General features: G+C 35.1%; 1 protein-coding gene across 4 annotated transcripts in view; it reads left to right on the top strand.

Annotated features, from left to right (window-relative positions):
* FAM174A (family with sequence similarity 174 member A) overlaps positions 1-21662 on the top strand; it is a 41835-nt gene that overhangs the window by 4651 nt on the left and 15522 nt on the right. Inside the window, exons 2-3 of one of the 4 annotated variants that reach the window (XM_038532245.1) lie at positions 1360-1399; positions 17815-17946. In XM_038532245.1, the coding sequence (XP_038388173.1) occupies positions 1360-1374 (15 nt within the window). In that variant the 3' untranslated portion in view covers positions 1375-1399; positions 17815-17946. Of the gene's footprint in view, positions 1-1359; positions 1400-7322; positions 7529-17814; positions 17954-21662 lie in introns of those variants that run through there. The other 3 variants (XM_038532246.1, XM_038532247.1, XM_038532248.1) reach the window with 3 other exon arrangements.

Genomic DNA, 21662 nt, shown 5'->3' with positions numbered 1-21662 from the left:
TTCCAACATACGTAGCTACCATACTGCTTCCTGTGATTACTTAAAGTAACCAATTTAAAGTGATTTTGCAAATATGAACGGCTGGCTTATCTTAGGACAAATGTTTAAACGAGTATTGTATGCACAGTACTTTTCTATTTAAAAATAATAGCTTTTGTGAATATTAAAAACCCTAAATTTTATTTTTAAAAAGTTGCGTTGACCTTAGCATTTATTGATTATTATATCTGTGCCAACCTGAAATAATTTGGTATTGTACCTCAGCCACCTACTATTCTTTCCTCCGCCAAAGGTTTTTTGATTTGCTAGACACAGGGAGTAGTGATATTTTACAGCAATTTCTATTATTAATCTGATCGTACATAATTCTACCTCAATTCCCTCTGGAGCTATTCATTATTGAATTATAAATGTGGGATTGATAAAGGTATCTTTCCCATCTGGTTACTCAACAGGAATCTGACTTATAGAATTTATTTTCTTATACTCCCAGAGGACATATGGTTTCAGCACTACATATAAAATCATAAGATATCAATAGATATCACTCACTTTAGGCAGAAATAGGGAATACTTCGACTATTTAACATTTATGTGTTTATTCACTGTCATTTATTCAGTAAATACTCTTGAGCACTGACAGTGTGACAGTGGTAGGCCCTGTAGTGAGAATCAGCAGTGCTCAAGATAAGAAAAGCCCCTGTCTTAAATTCCATGTATTGATACATTCTGGGAAAGTGGAGTTTTCTCAACAAGTATAAATTCTCCTGGTTTGTCATCATTTGTTCAACTAGGTAGGATATATTGAATGTTATAGAGACTCAAAGCTTAGAAATATATTTAACAAGTATACGTTCCTAAAGAATTGATATTCTCTGCAGCGATGAAACTTCTTTTCCCAAAACGTTTAGTCATAGTCTTAAAATACTGTAAAATGCTAATGTGGCTTTGTGGTCAAATACCAAAATGTCAAGGTGATTATGTATCAGTTGTACAGCAGTCTGATACGTCCAGAGTCACTGTGAAATGAGAAGACTCAGAAACCGGATGAGAACAGAAGCCATTTATTTCTTCTTCTACTTTTTTTAATCCAGGAGTAAATGCAGTGTTTGCACCCATATATCTAGTAAGTGAAGTAGGTGGCCAGACAGAAAAAAGAAATATTTAGGTAGGGAAAGTAGTTTACTAGATTTTTCAAAAGAAATAAGAACCCCTCTTACATCTCTTGTATACTTTTTATTTCCTGCTTACTTCTAATAGTAAAGGATTACGTTACTGCTTGTATCACTCACTATTTTGGTTAAACACATTAAACAGTCCTGGCTAACTTAAACTAAAGGGGATTTTTTTAAATTTCAGGAAGTCAAAGACTAACCGAAGAATCGTGTTTTGATAACAGGTAGGAATTAAAGCAGTTTAGGAGGTAAGAAACCAAAACAGAAGTTTCTTTCCACTAGATAGATATGAAGTGGTTTTCAGTCTCTTTGTCCCTCAGCTCAGGAATTGACTCTTATGGAAGAGGAAATAAATTTGCCCCACCTCTTGGCAGGGATGGTTACAATCCTAATTATTACCTCATCAGACTATGTTTATTGTGGTAGAGTTACTACCAATAAAGGAATGTCCCTGCAAACAGAAAAAGGATATAGTCACCACAAGCAAGAGATGTTTATCTCCCTACTCCACCTTTGCTCCAGGTTTCAAGGAGGAATATAAATTATTCATACCCATCTTGCCAGATATTTTTTTATAATCCAGCCATTTAAAATACAAGTTCCAGGCAACCCCGGGTGGCTCAGTGGTTTAGCGCCGCCTTCAGCCCAGGGCCTGATCCTGGAGAACTAGGATCGAGTCCCATGTCACCCATGTCACGCTCCCTGCATGGAGCCTGCTTCTCCCTCTGCCTGTGTCTCTGCCTCTCTCTGTGTGTCTCTCATGAATAAATAAATAAAAACCTTTTAAATAAATAAAATAATAAAATAAAATAATAAATAAAATAAAATAAATAAAATAAAACAAAATACAAGTTCCTATGACCAGTTTAAACAGTGTACTGCAATTTGACCACCAGTCTGTAATCACCTTCAAATTACCAAGTGTTCTTGATTCTACCAGAAGACTCATGATTCTGAATGTTGCTTATCATTTAATACTTGAGTTATTTTTCTTGCCTTGACCCCTGTTTCATTAAGCTGTCCTGATCTCATTTCAGTGTAGTCTGATGAGAAGTCAGATTTTTTGAGTTCTAATCATAGCTTTTCAGGAGAGTATAATTGTTGTATGTATCCTTGGGTTAAATGGCAGATCTATGGTTCAGCTCAGGTTTTGTAAAATAGAGAAAATGATAGGATTTACCAGAAAGGATTGTTTCAAGAACCTATATAAAATACTTAGCACAGTTCCTGGCACATAATTGTTCAGTGAATTTTAGTAGTAATAATGACGGTTATTTTTCTTCTTTCATTACTCTTTTCTGATCTCTTCCACTGGTCTTATCTCTTTTCTCCTGTAGTTATCTTGGTGGAGTCCTGTTAAAGCTATCTCTTCACTCTGTTTTTCTACATATGATAATAGGATTCTCTCTACTTAAGTAGTTTTCCATCAGGTGGGCAGTCCTGGGAGATAGAAGTAATGAGGTTAATTTATTAGGCCCAGGGCACACTTCCCAACCTTTTCCATGTCATCCCACACTTAGAAATTGATATCCATGTGGGATGAATGCTTGAGTCTATTTACTCTGATCTCTGTCTACCTTGGGCCCTGTTAGCAACTCAAAAGCTGAGGGGATTTTTGTTTTGGCATATCAGTAAACCATTCGCAATTATGGCGCAGTGGTTGGAGAATGTTTGTAAAATGGTGCTGAATGTGAACTATGCAAAGAAGTCGTTGGGGAATTTATTGTGTTGACTACTTTAAATTCAGTCCAAACATTTCATGATAAGTTTGAGTGACTTGTGTTACTTAATAAACTGTTCTGGGTATTGCATAAGTTTGAGTGACATAACAGTCTGGTTATAGTAACTTAGAAGGATAATTAATATGTCATATTTTTCCTCAAGGAGCTTAACAGCTAGTGAAAGAGTATCACTGCTTTTTGTGATAATGGATTGAACTTTGAGGAATACAGTAGCAAGAGATTAAGCTAGTTGGGGGAGGCTGCTTAGGAGATAGACAAGGCTATTTGGACAGTTAATACAGCAAAAACTATTAAATTTGTATCAAAGGCTGGAATCTCTATTTCTTATCAACATGAATGATCTAATAACTTTTCCTATAACTGAAGTCTACTTTTCAGTTGGCCTTTTCTCCTCGGATATGTTTTGGTCACTCTTAACAATCTTGGCTATTTTGTCAGGGAGAAGTATTGAATGGGGAGGAGGTGTTCATTTAAGAATATAATATTGGAGTATATTCAAATGTTAGTAGTAGGAAAAGAGCCAATAGACAAAGAAATATTGAAGTTAAAGGAAAGGAAGGTCCTTGAGAAGACATGGAAAGAGAGATTCTAAATAAAGCCCATGTGGTGGCAATAGCATGGATGACAGGGGAGAGATGTCCTCCACTGAAATACTCCCTATTTCCATACCTTCCATTTGCTCCTCTGGTTGTTGTAGTCTGCTCTCTACTTCTACTGTTCTAAAAGTGCCCTTGCAGGAGATAATTAATAACTTTATCCCATCAATTTCATGGACACTTTCCTGTCTTTCCTGTAGCAATCAATATTTTATTTATTTCGACTTCAGATTTTCTTAACTCTTTCATTATTTATTCTCCAGGTTATTCATGAACTTCTTTCCCTCATGGACTACTCTTCCTACTACTAGAATTCTTTTATACCTCTAACCTCCTAGAGAAGAGAATCTGCATTGTATTCATCTTTGGTCCCTGCCACATTCCTAGAAGACAACGCCTTCATTAAATGTTTGTGGAGGGGAATGACTTTTACCTCTTCTGTATTTGGATATTCTATGGGTCCTTTCCTTAACTCTGCAGTTTGACTGTCCATATATTCTGAGTGAGCCATCCAAAATTCACTTCTTTGATTACCATCTCTAAGCTATTGATTGCCTTCTGAGTTTCCATTATGTATTGCCAGCCAACTTTTATGGATATATGATTCAAACTCATGAAACTCAACCTTGAAACCATCATTTTTGTTTCCAAACCTTCCTTGCGCTCTTCTGTAAAGGTAAATGGTATCACCTTGTACACGGTTTCTTGAATGGAAACCTGAGCCACCCCAAGTGTCCCTTTTGTTTACCATCTATATCCATTCATACAGTTTCATTTCATAAATAGCTCTTGACTACATTACCACTTGGCCAGCTCCTTTGATATCACATTCCTTTAGGCTCACATCATTTGGCTACTGTGTTACCATTCAAATTTGTTTCTTCACTTCCAAGTGTGTCCCTCTTTCAGCCTACCTTCCTCACTAAACAGCTATTGTTCCTTCTAAAATTTAAATCTGATCATTTTCTGTACTTACAGTTGTGCTTTATGGCTGTACAATATGGTAGCCAACTAGCTACATGTAGCTTTTTAAAAACTGCAGTAAGTTAAAATTAAATTCAGCTTCTTACGTGCACTAGCCACATTTCAATAGCTCAGTAATCACTTGAGTCTACTGGTCGGCTGCCAATATTGGACCGCACAGTATAGACTATTTCCATTCTGGCAGAAGATTCGTTGGGCAGTGTTATTCTAAGGCATTTGGTGGGATAAGGTTCATATTCCTTAGCTTAACATTTAAGGTCCTCCTTAATCTAACTTTTTTTCATCATTTCCCATATTTATCTTATGTTCAAGCGTGCCATATATTTATGGAAGAGCATTTTTCAAGCAGAGGGATTACACGCATTTTTTTTTTTTAAATCAAACTCCAGTTGTCTTTGAAGATGAAAATAAAAAATCAGCTGTATCAAAAAACCTCTGTGATCCCAGACCACCTTGTTGTCTTGGTTCATTTAGGGTGCTATAACAAAAGTACTGCAGACTAACTAGTTGATTTATAAACAATATAAATTTACTTCTCACAGTTCTTGAGACTGGCGAGTCCAACGTTATGATACTGGCAGATTTGGTGTCTGGTGAGAGCTTACTTTTTGATTCATAAATAGTGTCTCCTAGCTGTAACCTCACATGGTGGATGGGTAGGGGGGATTGATTACTGGGGCTCCTTTTATAAGGGCACTAATTCTATTTATGAAGGCTCCACTCTCATGACTGGTTCACCTCCCAAAGACCTGACTTCCTAATGCCATCACCTTGGTGGTTAGATTTCAACATGAATGTCGGAGGGACACAAACATTCAGGCACAGCATCAGTATAATGGCAGTATTTCCAGTCAATAATAGTTGTAATGATAGTTCACTTGTCTGCCTTCTCTATACTATTTATTCCTTAGAACTTTTTCTAAAATAGATATTCAGATGTTTTCTAAATAAATAGCAGAAGGACATAGGAAGAATGTATGGGAAAAACTAAAGCAAAGTGTAGAAATGATTAGAAATGTGAGGTAGTTGTGCAACAGGTGTTAACATTAACTAATAATCGAGTCATTTTAACTTACTTCACGTGCTTTCTATACTTGAAGAGCTATGGACTCATGTTCTGTGGCTGTGCAGAAAAGTCAACTGGGACTGTTTAAAATATATAAATTATTTGCAGATATTTATCCAAGATAACATACATTATGGTTATCTAAAATAACTGCAGTAATCGGGATGAATTGTAATAAGTATAACTGGGAGATGCGTTTGCTGGTGACTAAAAAGGTTAGATTTGGGACAGATAGGATAAACTGGAATGAGATGCATCTGGTTAGTTATTACCGAGTTTTCCTGAAAATAAAATAATCAACAAATGTGAATTATGAGATTTTAGTACTAATACTCAGATGGTATATACCAGTACACTGTACCAGTACACTTGGGCCAGTTGTTTCAGCTAGCATCTGTCTTGATCAGTTGATTCTTACATCTTACGGTTTGTTAATTAGCTGAATATCTTGAATATGATCTCTGCTTATCCTACTCTTCAAAGTTTGAGTTGTTTTGTCATGGTCTCCGTTGCCCATGTTGCTATTTATCTTTTATATTAAAAAAATTGGCCTTTAATTTTATTTTTGGTAAAGAAACTCAAATCTATATTTTTAAAATTACTTAAGCTCTGTCTTTTCTCAAATATGAAAAACAGAAAGTTAAAATTGGATGGAAAAGTACATTTTGATAAGTTGCATTGCTTAGTATAATATAAAGTGGCATGAAAAATACTAAATCATAAATTTGGAATCAAAGTCATTTTCTTAAGAAATCATTTAGGCTTTTCCTAATTATTTTTCAGAGATCTTTACTGTTATTTTAATACTGGCTTTTTTTCTATAATAAGAAATAGGCAGGAGCTTGACAGTTCTCAGAATAACATGAAGATACTGAATCTTCTTAGATTTTGGTTAGCACGTGATGTTATTCCTTCTATTTAGCCAAACTTATATTTTTCTAAAGTAAAAATATCAAAATATACTGTAACTTGTCTCTATATTGTAATTTTTTTTCTATATTGTAATTTTATTTGTTCTCTTTTTTTTCTTGCATTTGAGTTTTCTCAGTATTATGACTAAAGATTGAAAGGATAAAAATAAACTTTTTGTACTAGTTGATTTACATGCAGATGTGTACGTGTTATACTATTCCGTGTAGACTTCTTTTCCTCCAGTTGACATAATAGTTTTAGTTTTAATTTTCTTTTATTATGCAGGTCTATGAATGTCACTACATGTTAGCAACATATTATATTTTGAATAATTATAACCTTATGGTATCATTTATATATCTTTCTTTTCACTAGGTATATTAGACAACCTTTAATTTATATAGATTTATATAGAACTTTTATAAAGTTTTTTTTTTAAGATTTTATTTATTTGTGAGAGACACTACTTTTTTTTTTTCTTGCATTTGACTAGCTTACTTGTTCACTGTGTATATCTTTTTCTATTTCATAGGTTCTGGCTCCTGCTTGTACTTTTTACTCTCTTAATAAAAATTAAGTAATTTTTTCTTGCAGGGAACCAGATATGGGACTCGATCCCAGGACCCTGGGATCAAGCCCTGAGCTGAAGGCAGATGCTCAATGACTGAGCCTCCCAGGCACCCCTATAAGCTTTTTTTTTTTTTTTCTTTAACATTATGTTACTTTATTCTCATCTATGAGGTAAATGATTTTATAGTTATTGGGATGGATGTGAGTGTCTGAGGTAATAAACTCAATCTCAATGGCTTAATGCAGTAAAGTTTATTTCTCCTTTATGAAAATTCAGCTGCAGGCTTGGATTGTCCTCTAGGACAGTTGCCCCAGGACGGCAACTCAGCAGTTTGGCTGACCTTGATCTTAGGATTTTGACATTTCAACCTAAGCCCTCCACAGTTGTCAGAGCTTGGTAGAAGAGACGAAAGGATGTTATAGGGGCTTTTGACTGCTTCAGCCTAAAAAGGAGACTAATTGTATGAAAAGCTGGGAAGTGAGAGAGAGAATTCTACATTAGGTGAGCACTAGTAATGTCTGCTATAAAAAGAGATACATCAAAGGTCATATAGCTGGAAAATGTCCAAGCCCCTGCAGAACCCAGAGTTTAAATTTGACTCATATTTCTTTGATATTGTTCAGTGAGTTCTCAAAGTGATTGATCATATTTTTACTTTTTCATTTGGATGAATTTACATTTTACAGAATAATAAAACAAATTCTTAATGATACTAAAAATAATAAGCAAATAATGCTTTTGCAGTTACCTTAGTCTGTACTGTGTCTTACAAACTACTCATTATAATGGAGGCACATTGATACCCATTGGAAAACTGTCCTACTCTTGAAAAAAATTATATGGCTATATAAAATTAACAGAATTTATCTACACTTTAATTACCTTCTCTCTTTTTTTTTCTTGCATTTGACTAGCTTACTCATTTACTGTGTTTATCTATGCTTTAATTATCTTCTCTTTTTTTTCTTGCATTTAACTAGCTTAGTCATTCACTGTGTATATCTTTTTCTACTTCATAGGTTCTAGCTCCTGCTCGTACTTTTTACTTTCTTAATAAAAATTAAGTAATTTAGTAAGTTAGGGCTACTGTGACCCATTATTTCCTTTATTCCATGTGCCTTGCAGTCTCTCCATGAGTTTGTTAATCTCCAACACAGCCTCAGATTGCCTCATGTTCTTATTTGCACCTATGTGCATGTGTTTTCTTCTGTATTGACTTCCTAAGGTAGATATTCTGATTGGCTTATTTTTATAGACGAGGCCACATCATCGGTCACCATCCAGTCTAGAGATTGACAACCCTTAGAAAAAGTGCCCATTGGAGGGTGATATTAGTTGTGGCTTAGAATAGGGGATTTTGCACAGTCGATTACTTCATTAACTGCCTTTACCCATTCAAAAGAGCTTATAGGCATAGTAATTTCCTAGAGAGGATAGAGCCAGTAGACCTGACAGGTCCCATGATAGCAGGCCTTGTGCATTGTTCTAATGTTAGAGTTCCATCTTTTTTAGTGATAGAGACTGGCTACCTTTCCACTGAAATGTAGGACTCTGAGGAGTCCAGTTTAAAAACAGTTGTGTCCATAAATTTGGGGTACTGAATCTGAGGAGAGAAAAAAAATGGAAAGGTTATGATCTAGATGGAGGTGAGACTACTGAGTCACTGAAAAAGCAAGTGTGGGATCAAACTGAAAAGTTTTAGTGGACTTTTCTGTGGCACTGCATTTTTTATTGAAAAATGCTAAGAAAAATAAAGTGATTATTTAGAATGGAGGGATTGGTAATACCAACCTGCCTAAGAGGTTCTTAAAAAAATTAGAACAAATGCACATCTGAGTGATGGAAGATTGGCAACCTAACTCAAAGAAGCTGATAAGTCCCCTCTTCAGTTGGGAAGTTTACCTATAAGTAGTACAGTATCCAATTAAAAGTGACTTTAACATAAGGGCATATTTTGTTGTTGTTGTTACTTACTTATCACGAATATGGGCAGGCTCCGACTTGGTTCAGCAATTTAGTGAGGTTACCAAGAATTGATTTTTTCCATCCTTGTCCCTCCATAAGATGGCTACCTCAGCTTTAAGGATTCGGTTCTCACAAAGTAGTGTCTCAAACAGGAAAGAGGGCCTGAAGAGAGGCCTCTCTTCCTATATTCTTTATCAGGGAGAAAAGTCTTTCCCAAAAACTGCACTGCTGGAGTTATCCCATTCTACCTCATTTGTCTGAACTGCTTTATCTGCTCAGCCTTAGACCATGACTGGCAAAAGGAAAATTATATTTTCATGATTGGTTTACACCAATTATTATGATCATTATCTATCTCTTAGGGCTGGGTCCAATTGCTCTCTAAACAAAATCATGATACTGTTAAAGCAGAATAAGGTTTCCTTTTGGATATACAAGAAGCAGATTCTTGTATACTACTGTGATCAAAACTAAGAGATGGCTTAATTAGAACATAAATATACTTGTTAATGCAAGTAGCTACCAGGTTACTACTTTTTACTATGAAAGGGTGAACCAGAAAACATAGTTCATAGAATATTATATTCATTTTGGTATAATGTAAGATTGTTGTATTGGGGATCAAAATACTGTTTTGGTAGCTGATTTTGTGACCTTGATTAAAATTACTTCGATTCATTGGGAAGACAGTCTCGCTTGATGTTTAAGATCCCAGACTCAGGAGTCAAGTACTTGTGTTTGAATCCTAGCTCTACCATATACTGTCTCAAGTTTATTTTTTTTTCCAACCTTGCCTTTCTATGTGTAAAATTGTGATTGTTGTGAGGATTATATTATATAATGCTTGTAAGCTGATTGGTTCAGTGCCTGACATATGTGCACACTAGGTAAATATTAACATTATTAGTAATTTTGTATGTCTAGAGTTGCATTTGTAATATATTTTGGGGGTTTTACTGAATTTTTTGATGCCTCCTCACACCTAACTCTGTGTATGTAGTATTGGACTTCTGAAAATGGTTGTAATCAGTGAGACAGTAGGTTTGACAAGGTTAGATACAGGGTGAGAGCTGGGGAGATTGTAAGAGAAATCTGTCGGGGGGATTGGTCATAGATTAAGAAGTGAGGTAGAATGAACTTTGGAAATTTGTAAACAGGACTTTAAAGTTGGTTGGAAAATAATTCCATGCTGAACTCATTTAGAAATGTAGATCAGAGAGTTTTCAAGCCTTACATCTCAAGCTTTAGTGCCTGAAAAAGAACAGTAGGAAATCCATGTAAAAACCAAGAGAGAGGTGAACAAAGGAGTTGTATGCAGGACACTTCCTAGCTAAGCTAAGTAATATTTATTTAGGATTTACTTTACCTGGGGTTGTCTACCAGTATACTATCAAATAGATAAGTTTAAACACAGGAACTCATTGTATGTATTAAATTACAGGGAGTAGGTGAGAAAAGGGCTATATCAGAAAACAACATTACAGTATTAAATATAGATGAACATACATTTGATTTTTTTTTTTTTTTTGACTTTTGAGTGTTAGCAGTGAACATTTTACTGGAGATAAACAGTGACAGGATACTTTATTGGGGGAGTCTTCTAGTTAGTATTGCACTTGGTCAAGGTCATGATCGTGACAGAGCTTGGTCGCTGAAGGCCAGTAGAGAGGACCCAAGAATAATTATGAAGAGAAGTCAAAGGAATTTTTAGAAAGCACAGTAGTCTGAAAACTTCAACATGGGGTCAACAGTTCCCAAGAGCATTATTGTTTTACATCAAAGTGGAATAACAATAATAATCTTGAGACGTCAAAAAGAGTAGAATTAGGTGCCTGGGTGGCTCAGTCTCTTAAGTGTCTGTCTTTAGCTCAGGTCATGATCCTGGAGTCCTGGGATCCAGCCCCCTGCCCATTGGGCTCCCTGCTCAGCGGGAAGTCTGTTTCCCCCTCTGCCCCTCACCTTGTTCCCCTGCTCATGCTCTCTCTCTTTCTCTCTCTCTAATAAATAAATAAATAAAATCTCAATAGCAAAATAAATAAAAATTTAAAAGTAGAATTAACTCATTTACCCGTCTAGTAAAGCAGGGATATCTTTAGCATTGGATATAGTTCCATATAGAATGCTGAGAATTTAAAAGGTTAAAAAAAAAAAAGTCACTTTGGCTTTTGAACAGATAAACTTCAATTATTTAGAGTGTAAATGAAGTGTATATATGTTACAATATGGTAATTGTACATTTCCAAAAAGAGTTTAGAGTGCAAGCTGAATATTGGTGGTTCTAATTTGAGAAGTGTATGAGAATCACCTGGGCTTGACCTAAAATATACTAAATGAGTAAGAAGTCCTGGGGTGAGTGCATGTTTAATATGTTTATTCTAGTCTTTTTTTTTTTTTTTTTGTCCCAAGAGAAGATAGTTATCCATATTATGATTTAAAAATTGGTTAGCTTCGGTTAAGTTTTGCTGTGGTATATTTTTGGAAATGATATTCTCTTATCCCAGAGGTGCTGATTAACATATAGAATTGTAGGTTTCATTGTTATACATAGAAAATGCAATATAGTCACTCCATATATTTTAGTTTATTTAACAGATAGTAGGTGTTACTAGGGTTATAGTGCTGAGCAAAAACAGATATACTTCCTGCCCCTATGAAACTAAGTCTAGTGGGGGAAGACAAATAGCTTACACAAAAAAGTATACAAGAGTGTCATTAATATGTACTTTAAAGGAGATGTACAGAGGTGCTGTGGGAGCCAATACTAGGTGTTTATTTGTAACCTAGCTAGGTAGATTAGGGGAAGCTTCTCTAAGGAAGCTAGAGCTGAAAGATGAGCTAGAGCTGAAGGATGAATAGGCATTAACACAGCAGTACTGTGGTATGTGGGGAAAAGTGTGAGGCCAATGACAGAGACCACATGGCCATTTTAAGGAAATATGAGTTACAAGGTTTTTTGACTAGAGCATAGAAGGTGAAGCAGAATGTAGAGTAAACAGCAAAGTGAGGCTAGCAAGGTAAGTATGAGCTATCCTAAGTTGAACTTTTTAGGCCGTATTATATAATTGTTACTCCTGACCAATAGGAAACCATTGGAGATTTTAGAGGATGGAGGGGAGGTTAGTGGATGACCAGAGCAGATAGAGGTACACAGGTATTTAAACTATATTAATAGTCAAGGCAATTAGATAGCAGTGGTGAACACTATAACTGAATTTCATGATTCTCAGGAAGTACAATCAATAGGACTTTGTGATTGTTATAGCCACGGAGGTAGGTACACTGATTAGACTTCCCTTTAAGAGACCCTGCAGCAGGAAACATAGTTGACTGTCAGTCTCCTGATGCCACAGCTTTGGATCTATCATTGCCTCCAGGCCAGGGCCATAACTCTTGGGTCTTTTCCATCCGATGACCAAGTGTGGCCAAACCTGGCCATCCTGATTAACAGAGGACTCCCTCTTCTAATAGGCAACCTTAGCTTAAGGATATCCTGTTGGCCTAGTCAAAACTTACTCAGAACTGCATTGGGGTCTGTGGCTCTTCCTACCCAACCATCCTTCCTTTCTACTCTTTTTCACAGGTCTTAGGCCTGCATTAACCTTTGTAGGATCTCTTCTCCTTTTCCCTCCCTTTGTCGTTTGGAGGCCTCCTCTCTAATACAGACCCTATGATCTATAGTTCGCCAGGGCTGCCTGCTTTAACAAAGTATTGCAAACTGAGTGACTTAAACAACAAAAAATTTTCACTTCACAATTTTAGAGGCTAGACAATGGAAATCGAGATATTGGCAAACTTGGTTCCTTCTGAAGGCTATGAGGGAGTGTTCTAGAATGAATGTTTAGGTTCCCTCCCAAATTTGTATGTGACTATATTTGAAGATAGGACTTGTAAGAAATGATAAGTGTCAAATGAGGTCTTAAGGGCAATGTCCTCATCTAATAGGGCTGGAGCATCCTATTAAAAAAAAAGAGATCAGAGCTCTTTCCCTGCACACACCAAGAAGAGGTCATATGAGCAAACAGTGAAGTGGTGGCTGCTTACAAACCAAGAGAAGCCTCAGAATGAAACCTGGTCCCTTGATCTTGGACTTTCTAGCCTCCAGAATAGTAACAAATACATTTCCATTTTTTTAGCAGCCAGTTTTATGGTATTTTGTTATGGCAACGAGCAGACTAATACTTGGAAGGTTCTGTTCCAGATGTCTCTCCTTGGCTTGAAGATAGTGATCTTCTCACTTGGTATTCTTCCTGTATGTGTGTCTATCTGCAAATTTTCTTTTTTTGACTTCATACTGGATTAGGGCCCATTTTAATGATTTTATATTAACTTGATTATGTTAAGACTCAGCTTCAAATAAGATCACAGTCTGAGGAGCTTGAAGATAGGACTTCAACATATGAATTTGAGGGAGACACAATTCAACCCATAACATAATCTTATTTCTTTATTGGTGTCTGCTTCTTCAAGGACTTGAAGTGATAACTGATGATTTGGGTTTTGGCAATGGGGAATGAAGATGAGAGAGATGTCAGATAAAAGTATTTTATATGTGTGTATTTAGTTGAGTTGGATCTCTTGTTAAATCGTAGTCAACTAAAATTGTGGCTCACTAATTTTTATTTGTATTATGTTATAATGGCAAAATGATTAGTTTCAAAATCATTCTCGGTCACTATTTTGCTTTTTGCTAAAAATAACCAAGACAAAAAAATTTGTATCAATAGTTGTACATTGAATTATTAAGAATTATCTGCTTTATCATTTTGTCTTTCAGAGGAGTGTGTATAAAATACTATATTTCTCACGTATTTTTGAATATATCGTAGAAGAAATTAAGGAATATTACTTACATCTTTCCATACTTATTAATACCCTACAGACTTTCATTTAAAAGAAAACAAAAGAATAAAACCAGATGGATACAGCAAGTTACATTGATCAGTTTTCTCTTTCATAGAGTAGTAAAATGCAATTTTATTCTCTTGTGTTTATTTTATGTGGCCTCATACATTTTTACATAAAATTTTATCAAGCTTACTTTAGTAGTTCAGTTTTATTTTTATACTGTAGTTTTTACATGCTATTTAAACAGAAATAATTCTTACCAACCTGAGTATAAATGGAACATTGAGGAATCTACAATTATATTAGACAGCTGTTTGAATGATAACTTCATTGCCTGGAATGGATATGATCAAGATCATTTACCTGTGCATGCCATGTGATGAATGAGTATCATTCAATATAATCAACCATATAGCTATTGTCTTTTGCCTTTTTAATCTTCCATGTTTTCCTATACACATTTATAAAGTCCCTATTTGTTAAAAGCCAACAAAATTTTTCATACTGCAATATGCATTTTCTTTGTCTAATAGAAAAGTGTCATATCTGTAATTATATTGTGTACTTATCAACACACAGACAAGATTGGATGTCATGAACTTAATGAAAGCATTCATTTGAAAAAAAAAACTACAGCTGTTAAAATTACATGAGTTTTAAAGTCCTTTTACATTTTTGTTTAAGGCACACAGCATATTAAATGATAAAAGTAGCCTTTTTACTTAAAATTTCAATAAACTTTTATTATGTGTATTTATGTTTTATGTTTAATATTTATTATTATTTTAAGTAGATGGCTCATTGAATAAGCTCAATAACTTTCAAGCTTTAGAGTTGTTTTTGACCTTCCCTGAGGAAAATCACTACATATGGATATGTTTAATGTCTGTACCCATGTTGCTGTCACAACTATGTAGCCATCAGTGCCCAGATCTTTGGATTTAAGGAATACTTTTTTTTTTCTTTTGAGAAATTGCATTTCAACTTTAAATTCTGTTTAAAAATATGCAGGTTTTTTGTTTTTGTTTTTTTTGCTTATTCTTGTTTTAATTAGTAACATTTACTAATGCTAACATTTACTAAAATGCTAACTTCATTTAAATTGAACTGCATTCCCCCATTTATTTGATGCCTAACAATGTACTTCCTGCATATATGAACTAGGTTCTTGTTTTGAAAGAGCTTGAATTCATGTTTGGAAGATAACATTTATATAAATGATGAAAAGACACTGCAAGCTAGAATAAATAACAAAGTGCTCACACTAATGAAGTCAAACATTTACATTCTACAAAGATAGAGAAAATAGCATTGTTACTAGATTAATTTAGCCACTCATTGAAAGATTGGGGATTCATTCAACAGATGATAAAGACCTTGGGAGTGGAGAAGAGTGTCAGCTGAGATAAAATTTCAAAAGTCCTTAAGGTCTCTGTATCCTTCCCTTTTTTAAAGACTTGCCAGGGTATCCTGTGACTGGCAATGATAAAGTTATTGATGTATTGAATATTTGTTATGTAATATACGACCTGGAAGGATCGTGTTTGTTTCCAAAATCATTCACATGACATTAATTTCTTCTTTGTTTACTGAAAATGCCAGAATGTTTGAAAAGCCATATATGGTGTAGAAACTTGAGCAAAAGCCTGGCAAAGGGGAAGAGGAGAAATTCTAACTCTGAATATTCTTAACTTACACTGCCAAGTAGCTTCACTTAGTCTTGTGTATTCACTTTTTTTAAACCAAAGGAATGCATGAAAATGTTATTCACATATGTGGTTCAAAAAGTCCAATGATAAACTATAATTCCCATTGGACTGTTCTATTCCTACTTCAAGAGTCAGTATTTTTATGCTCTTAGTTTTTCTGTGTTTTCATAAGTCTAAATCACACTTGGTACACTGTGGCCCATCAGCCAGATCTGGTTCCTGACCTACTTTTTTAAGACCTACGAACCAAGAATTTTTTTCTTTTTCTTTTTTTTTTTTTTTTTTTTTACATTTTTAAAGGGTTGTAAAAAATCAAACAAAAAATTAAGATGGATATATGATAAAAGACCATATGTGGTCTATAGAGTTTATAATATTTACTATTTGATCCTTTACCGAAAAATTTAGATCTCTGATCTACATAGGGTGTATGTGTGAATGTGCATGCATACACATACATACATACAAACACGTACACATATATGTACTTGTTAACAACCTACACATTTACGATAAACTGGCTTATACCTCTTATCATTTTTTTTTTTTTTAGTCTTAACATTAGTATTCTCTTATATTGGTTACACTTTTTTAAAAGATTTTATTTATTTATTTATGAGAGACAAAGAGGAGAGAGGCAGAGACAGAGGCAGAGGGAGAAGCAGGCTCCATGCAGGGACCCCAATGTGGGACTCGATCTTGGGACTCTGGGATCATGCCCTGAGCTGAAGGCAGACAGTCAACCGCTGAGCCACCCAGGGGTCCCACATTGGTTACATTTGTAAAATACCATACTTAAAATACTTGTTTCTTGTTCCAGCACCTTTGGGTAGGCATATAGATAGATCTGTAGTCAGTGACTAGTGGAAACTTTCTTGATATTTATCCAGGCTTAGTATTATTTTCTAAATTTTCATGACTGAGACCAGGCACTTTACACTCAGAAGCTAGCATAATGCCCGATGCTTAATGAAACTCAAATGTTTCTTGAATATGTATTTGTATGTATGTGTGTATTATATGTATGTGTGTGTAAGACAGTTTATCTCCCGGGGGATCCCCACAGTCGGGTTTGCAGAAGCTTGTATAGTTCCTCACAGTTGGCCCTGTAGTCTTGGTATTTATTTTCACACTTGTCACTTTAAATAAAGTGACTCAGAAACTTATACACTTAAGTAAACTTTTAGGTTGTTACTGAAATATCTTCTATTTTGTTCTTCATTCCCCATCACTAGTGTAAAACGTTTTCTTGTGTGTGGATTTGAGGTTATTGTATTGGAGGTGACTTAGGCATTAATTGTAGGGTCAGATTTATTTATTTTTTTTAGGGTCAGATTTAGATCCCTGAACTAGAATATTATATCATTCAGACCCTGAATAAATGTTTAAAGAGCATCTTAATCAGACCCTTAGTTAAAGAGACTTTCATATGTATTCAAATAATGATAAATGTTTAGCACCCTAGAATATTTTCAGTCCTCTAGAGCAGTGGTTCTGAGACTTTAGCATGCATCATACTGACAAGAAGTGTTTGTTAAAATACCGGTTTCTGGGCCCCAAGTTCAAGGTTTCTTGCTTACTAGGTCTGAGAAGGCATGAGAATTTGCATTTCTAATAAATTCCTAGATGATTGTGATTCCTGTGATCCAGGAAACCATACTTTGAGAACCCCTGACCCAAGATAGTGGTTTTCAGCACACTGGAATAACTTGTAGAACTTTAACAAAATCTTGATGGTTTGTGCCTTCTTCTTGGAAATTTTGACATAATTATGTGGAGATAAGGACTAAGTATGAAGCTTTTAAAAATACCCAGAGTGGTTCTGATGTACAGCTACTTAGGTGTAGAATTTGAATATGTATATACATAACGGTTCTTAGTCGGGCAGAAAGTACCTAATCCTGCACAATGGTAAGAAGGCATGGGGAAGGTAGGGAAAAGGCCAAAATAGAAGGCTTCAGTAAACCTATGGTACCTGAAGGTTTATCTGTCTATATCATAAGCTCATAGAGAAGAGAGTAGGTTGGACAGAAGAAATGGTATGCAACATGTAGGATAGATTTTTGTTTCATAAATAATCCTAGGTAGTAAATTGTTTACATTTCTGAAATGTAGCCATTCTGATACTGAGTGCTTCCAATGCCAGCAACAGAGGGATAATTTTTTTTAGTTTACAAATAGATATAAAGTAAGCGTCGTTTATGCCATATTCAAATAACTTTTATTTATTAATATGTTCTGTTTAATAGGATGAGAAGAAGAAACCGAAAGACTAGGAGATACGGAGTTTTGGACACTAACATAGAAAACATGGAGTTGACACCTTTAGAACAAGATGATGAGGATGATGATAACACTTTGTTTGATGCCAATCATCCTCGAAGGTAAGTGTTGGGCAGTTTCATTCCATGAATTAGGGAGGCAAGCCCTTGTTAAGTAAATTGAAAAAATAAAGTAGAAAAAATACAGTATTTAATTTAGCGGTTTTTATGATAACAGATTTTATTTGGTTATATTTGATGAAGTTCTTTTTTTTTAAGATTTTATTTATTTATTCATGAGAGAAAGAGAGAGAGAGAGAGAGAGAGAGAGGCAGAGACCCACGCAGAGGGAGAAGCAGGCTCCAAGCAGGGAGCCCGACGTGGGACTCAATTCTGGGTCTCCAGGATCACGCCCTGGGCTGAGGGCAGCACTAAACCGCTGAGCCACTCGGGCTGCCCTGATGAAGTTCTTTATACTACCCCACAATAGCTCACATGCACATGGCTTTGCTAAAATAGGTAGAAATAATACCATTCCAAAAAAAAAATCTATATTATATATCTCCTTCCAGAGCTTTGTCCTTTGAACTGCTACATACTGATAAGTAATATGTAGTAAGTCTGTGTGTGTTTGTGTGTATGAGAGAGAGGCAGAAAGATAAATATTAGTAAACTTGATTTTTCTTTTTGCATTCTGAAGATATTTTGATTTTGGTCTGTGCTCTTCTATTTGTAAATCATGCTTTCACTCAAAATTGTGGGACTAATGGTCTACTAGTGTAGCTGCAACATTTATTCTTACAGATCTGTTCTTGCTGAGTGTTAAGACCTTTCCTAAGAGATTTGTATAAGCAAAATTACATGGTTATAAACTTAGTTCCCAAGCAAATGGAATGGTGAAAGGAGGTAGTAAAGATTCCATTCAGTAGGGAAAGACATGTTGAAATACAGGGGAGATTATTTGGCCAAAGGAAAACTAGAGTCCACAATTAGGTACAAATACCATGAGTACAGAAATCTTGTTTTTTTTTTTTTTTGTTTTTTTTTTTTTAAGATTTTATTTATTTATTCATGAGAGACACAGAACGAGAAGCAGAGACATAGGCAGAGGGAGAAGCAGGCTCTCTGCAAGGAACCCGATACAAGACTCCATCCCAGGACCCCGAGATCATGCCCTGAGATGAAGGCAGATCCTCAACCACTGAGCCACCCAGGTGTCTCAATCTTGGATTTTTATACAGGCAAAGTTGGGAGGACCAACTTTGGCAGGACATAGGGATGTGCCACAGGTTGTTTTTGTTTTTGTTTTGTTTCCTTTTTTGTTTTGAGAGAAATAGGTAGAGTTTTAGAATCTGCTAAAGAATTTGGTACTATCCTGCTGTTATTGCAAAACTATTGGTCTTGTTTGTGTGGAGTGTATATATTCATATAATCAGATTTGTGTTGTGAAGTAATACCTTTTGTAGTGATGGGGAAGGTGGCTTAGAAGAGACGAAGGATGGAGAAGGACAGAGGACAGACCAGGGTACATAGAAGGCACATAAAGAAGAGAATGGTTTCCATGAGATATAATTACCTCTAGTTATCTTTTATTTTATGGCCTGCCTCATCACAGATCTTTCTCCAATATTTATCCCTCTTTTGCCCCACTTTTCATGAATTTTGCATTCTAATAGGGAGCTAGACATTAATCAGAGCTACATAAACAGATTAAGTACAGGGTGATATGTGAACTTGTAGTGAGAGCATAGAACAAATAACCAAAAACTAATGGTCCAGAAAAGCCTCCTGGACAAGAAACATTAATGGAGACCTGAAAAAATGAGTAGAAGTTAGACTAAAATGAAAAGTGGTTACAGGGGTAAGGATTGGAGAGAAAACAGCAGGCACAAAGCACCAGAGGCAAAAGAGAATGTAGAGTATCCAAGGAAGTAAAAGAAGCTAAATAGATGCTATATTAATATGTATGAGAATAAATGAAGGAGTGAATAAATAATCTTTGAGCTTTGAATGCAAAAGTAAGAGTGATGGATAAGACAGAACAAAGAATCAAAAGGCAGATCATGATCCATGGCAATCAGTGAGAAGTTACTCTACAGGTTATAAAAAAGCCACTTGGGAAATTTAAGATGGGGGAAAATATAATCAAAGTTGTGTTTTGAAAATTACATAGATTGTAGAGAAGCAAGGTAAGAAGTAAGGCAACCAGGAAGACCAGTTAGATAGTACAAGTACATGAGGTGGCCGGTACCAGAATGATAGCAAGAGAAACAGAAAGGGGTAAATTATTCAAGAAACTTTAAAAGGTATTATGAGCAAAATTTAGGAAATGTGTTTGGAGAGTAAAGGAGAGAGAAATTATTATAATAATGGAAAAGCATGTTTCAGGGGTAATGATAATTGTCAATGATAATTGATAATGGCATCATCTTCAGATTTTTAGTAGTATGTCCCCATATATTTGAAAAAAAGACTTAGAAAAAACTTTTGTATAGATATGTTTAAAGTAAGGAGAACAGCAAATAAACAGTGCTTACCTGTTCATTCGCAGATTCATTCATTCATCCAAAAAATGAATGATGGAGCAGCTATATATACATATATATAGGTGCTGTTTAATGCCTGGGACTGATCTGGCCACTTGGGACTGACAGTAATAAAGCTGACAGTTTCAGAATCACTTTGCCTATGGCCCTAAAATAAACAAAGCTTCTAAGAAGGTTTAGGATTTGTTAGTTTTCTCTTCACAACCCCATCTTGCCCAAGACTGAGAGTATATAGTTAGATATGTGATTTGTCATAGTTTTTTCCTCCTCCCCTCTTCACTGTGTTTATCATAATCGCTTGAAATATAATTGAACTCATTTGAACTTGTGTTCAAATTTAGATTCCCTCTTCCCATTTTCATTGTCATTTTTAATATGAAAAATACTAACATGCTTCCAAAAATAAAAACTACACACATTTTTTGAAGAATACACACAAAGAAGTATCACAATTATTTTGTAATTATAAATTATACTACAGTTAATAACGTTGTACATATGTATTTTTGTGTTGTTGCAGGTGCATTTTCAGGGTAAATTTCTAGAACTGGAATTAAAGTTCAAAGGGTATGAAATCAATTTTAACCATGAAAATTAGAAGGGACTATGAAATATCCCCATGGACATAGCAAATTACATGAATTCATTTTTTTTCTATTAAAAGCAGTGATAAACTGCCTATTATTTGTCCCCAGTTACTCTACTAAGCTATGGGAATATGGTAGTGAACAAAATTGGACAAATTTCCCATCCTCGTTTTAGTTAACAATCTAGTAGATGTACATAAGCTAGAAATACACAACAAAGATGTCTTGGCTAGACTTGAGATTTTCCTTTACTGGTTTTTGACATTGCCAAAATCAGGGTAATGGTCTTCTCTAAAGCAGACCTACTTTTGCCTCTTTTAAAATGATCATTGAGATGGATATTTCACTGCACCAAGAAGCGAAGAGCAAACAGTTTTTCTGTGTTCTCCATTTTTATTTTTCAAACAATATTAAACATCAATTAAATAACATCTGCACTGATTCTAGGCCTCTGCTTTGATTTTTTTTTCATACTCTGTGTGGTTACAGACCCCCTTTTCTGTCTCTCACTTAGGGGAAAGTAGACACTTTTCTTTTCTACTACAGTTTTGTAGTAAGAAACAATAGTTTTCTGTGGCTGACAAGTTTTGTAGAGGTGTGTTTATATTCCTATTACCTTCTGTAGCTTAGAGATTATTGTCTGCGATGTGATGTACTGTTCAAACTCTGCTACTTCATTTGAAGCTGATTCACTGGGTAAGAC

This window comes from Canis lupus, chromosome 3 (genome assembly GCF_011100685.1).
Source record: "Canis lupus familiaris isolate Mischka breed German Shepherd chromosome 3, alternate assembly UU_Cfam_GSD_1.0, whole genome shotgun sequence".
Lineage (NCBI taxonomy): Eukaryota > Metazoa > Chordata > Mammalia > Carnivora > Canidae > Canis > Canis lupus.
Note: the sequence above shows the minus strand (reverse complement) of the source record. Positions and strands in the feature narration are given on the sequence as shown.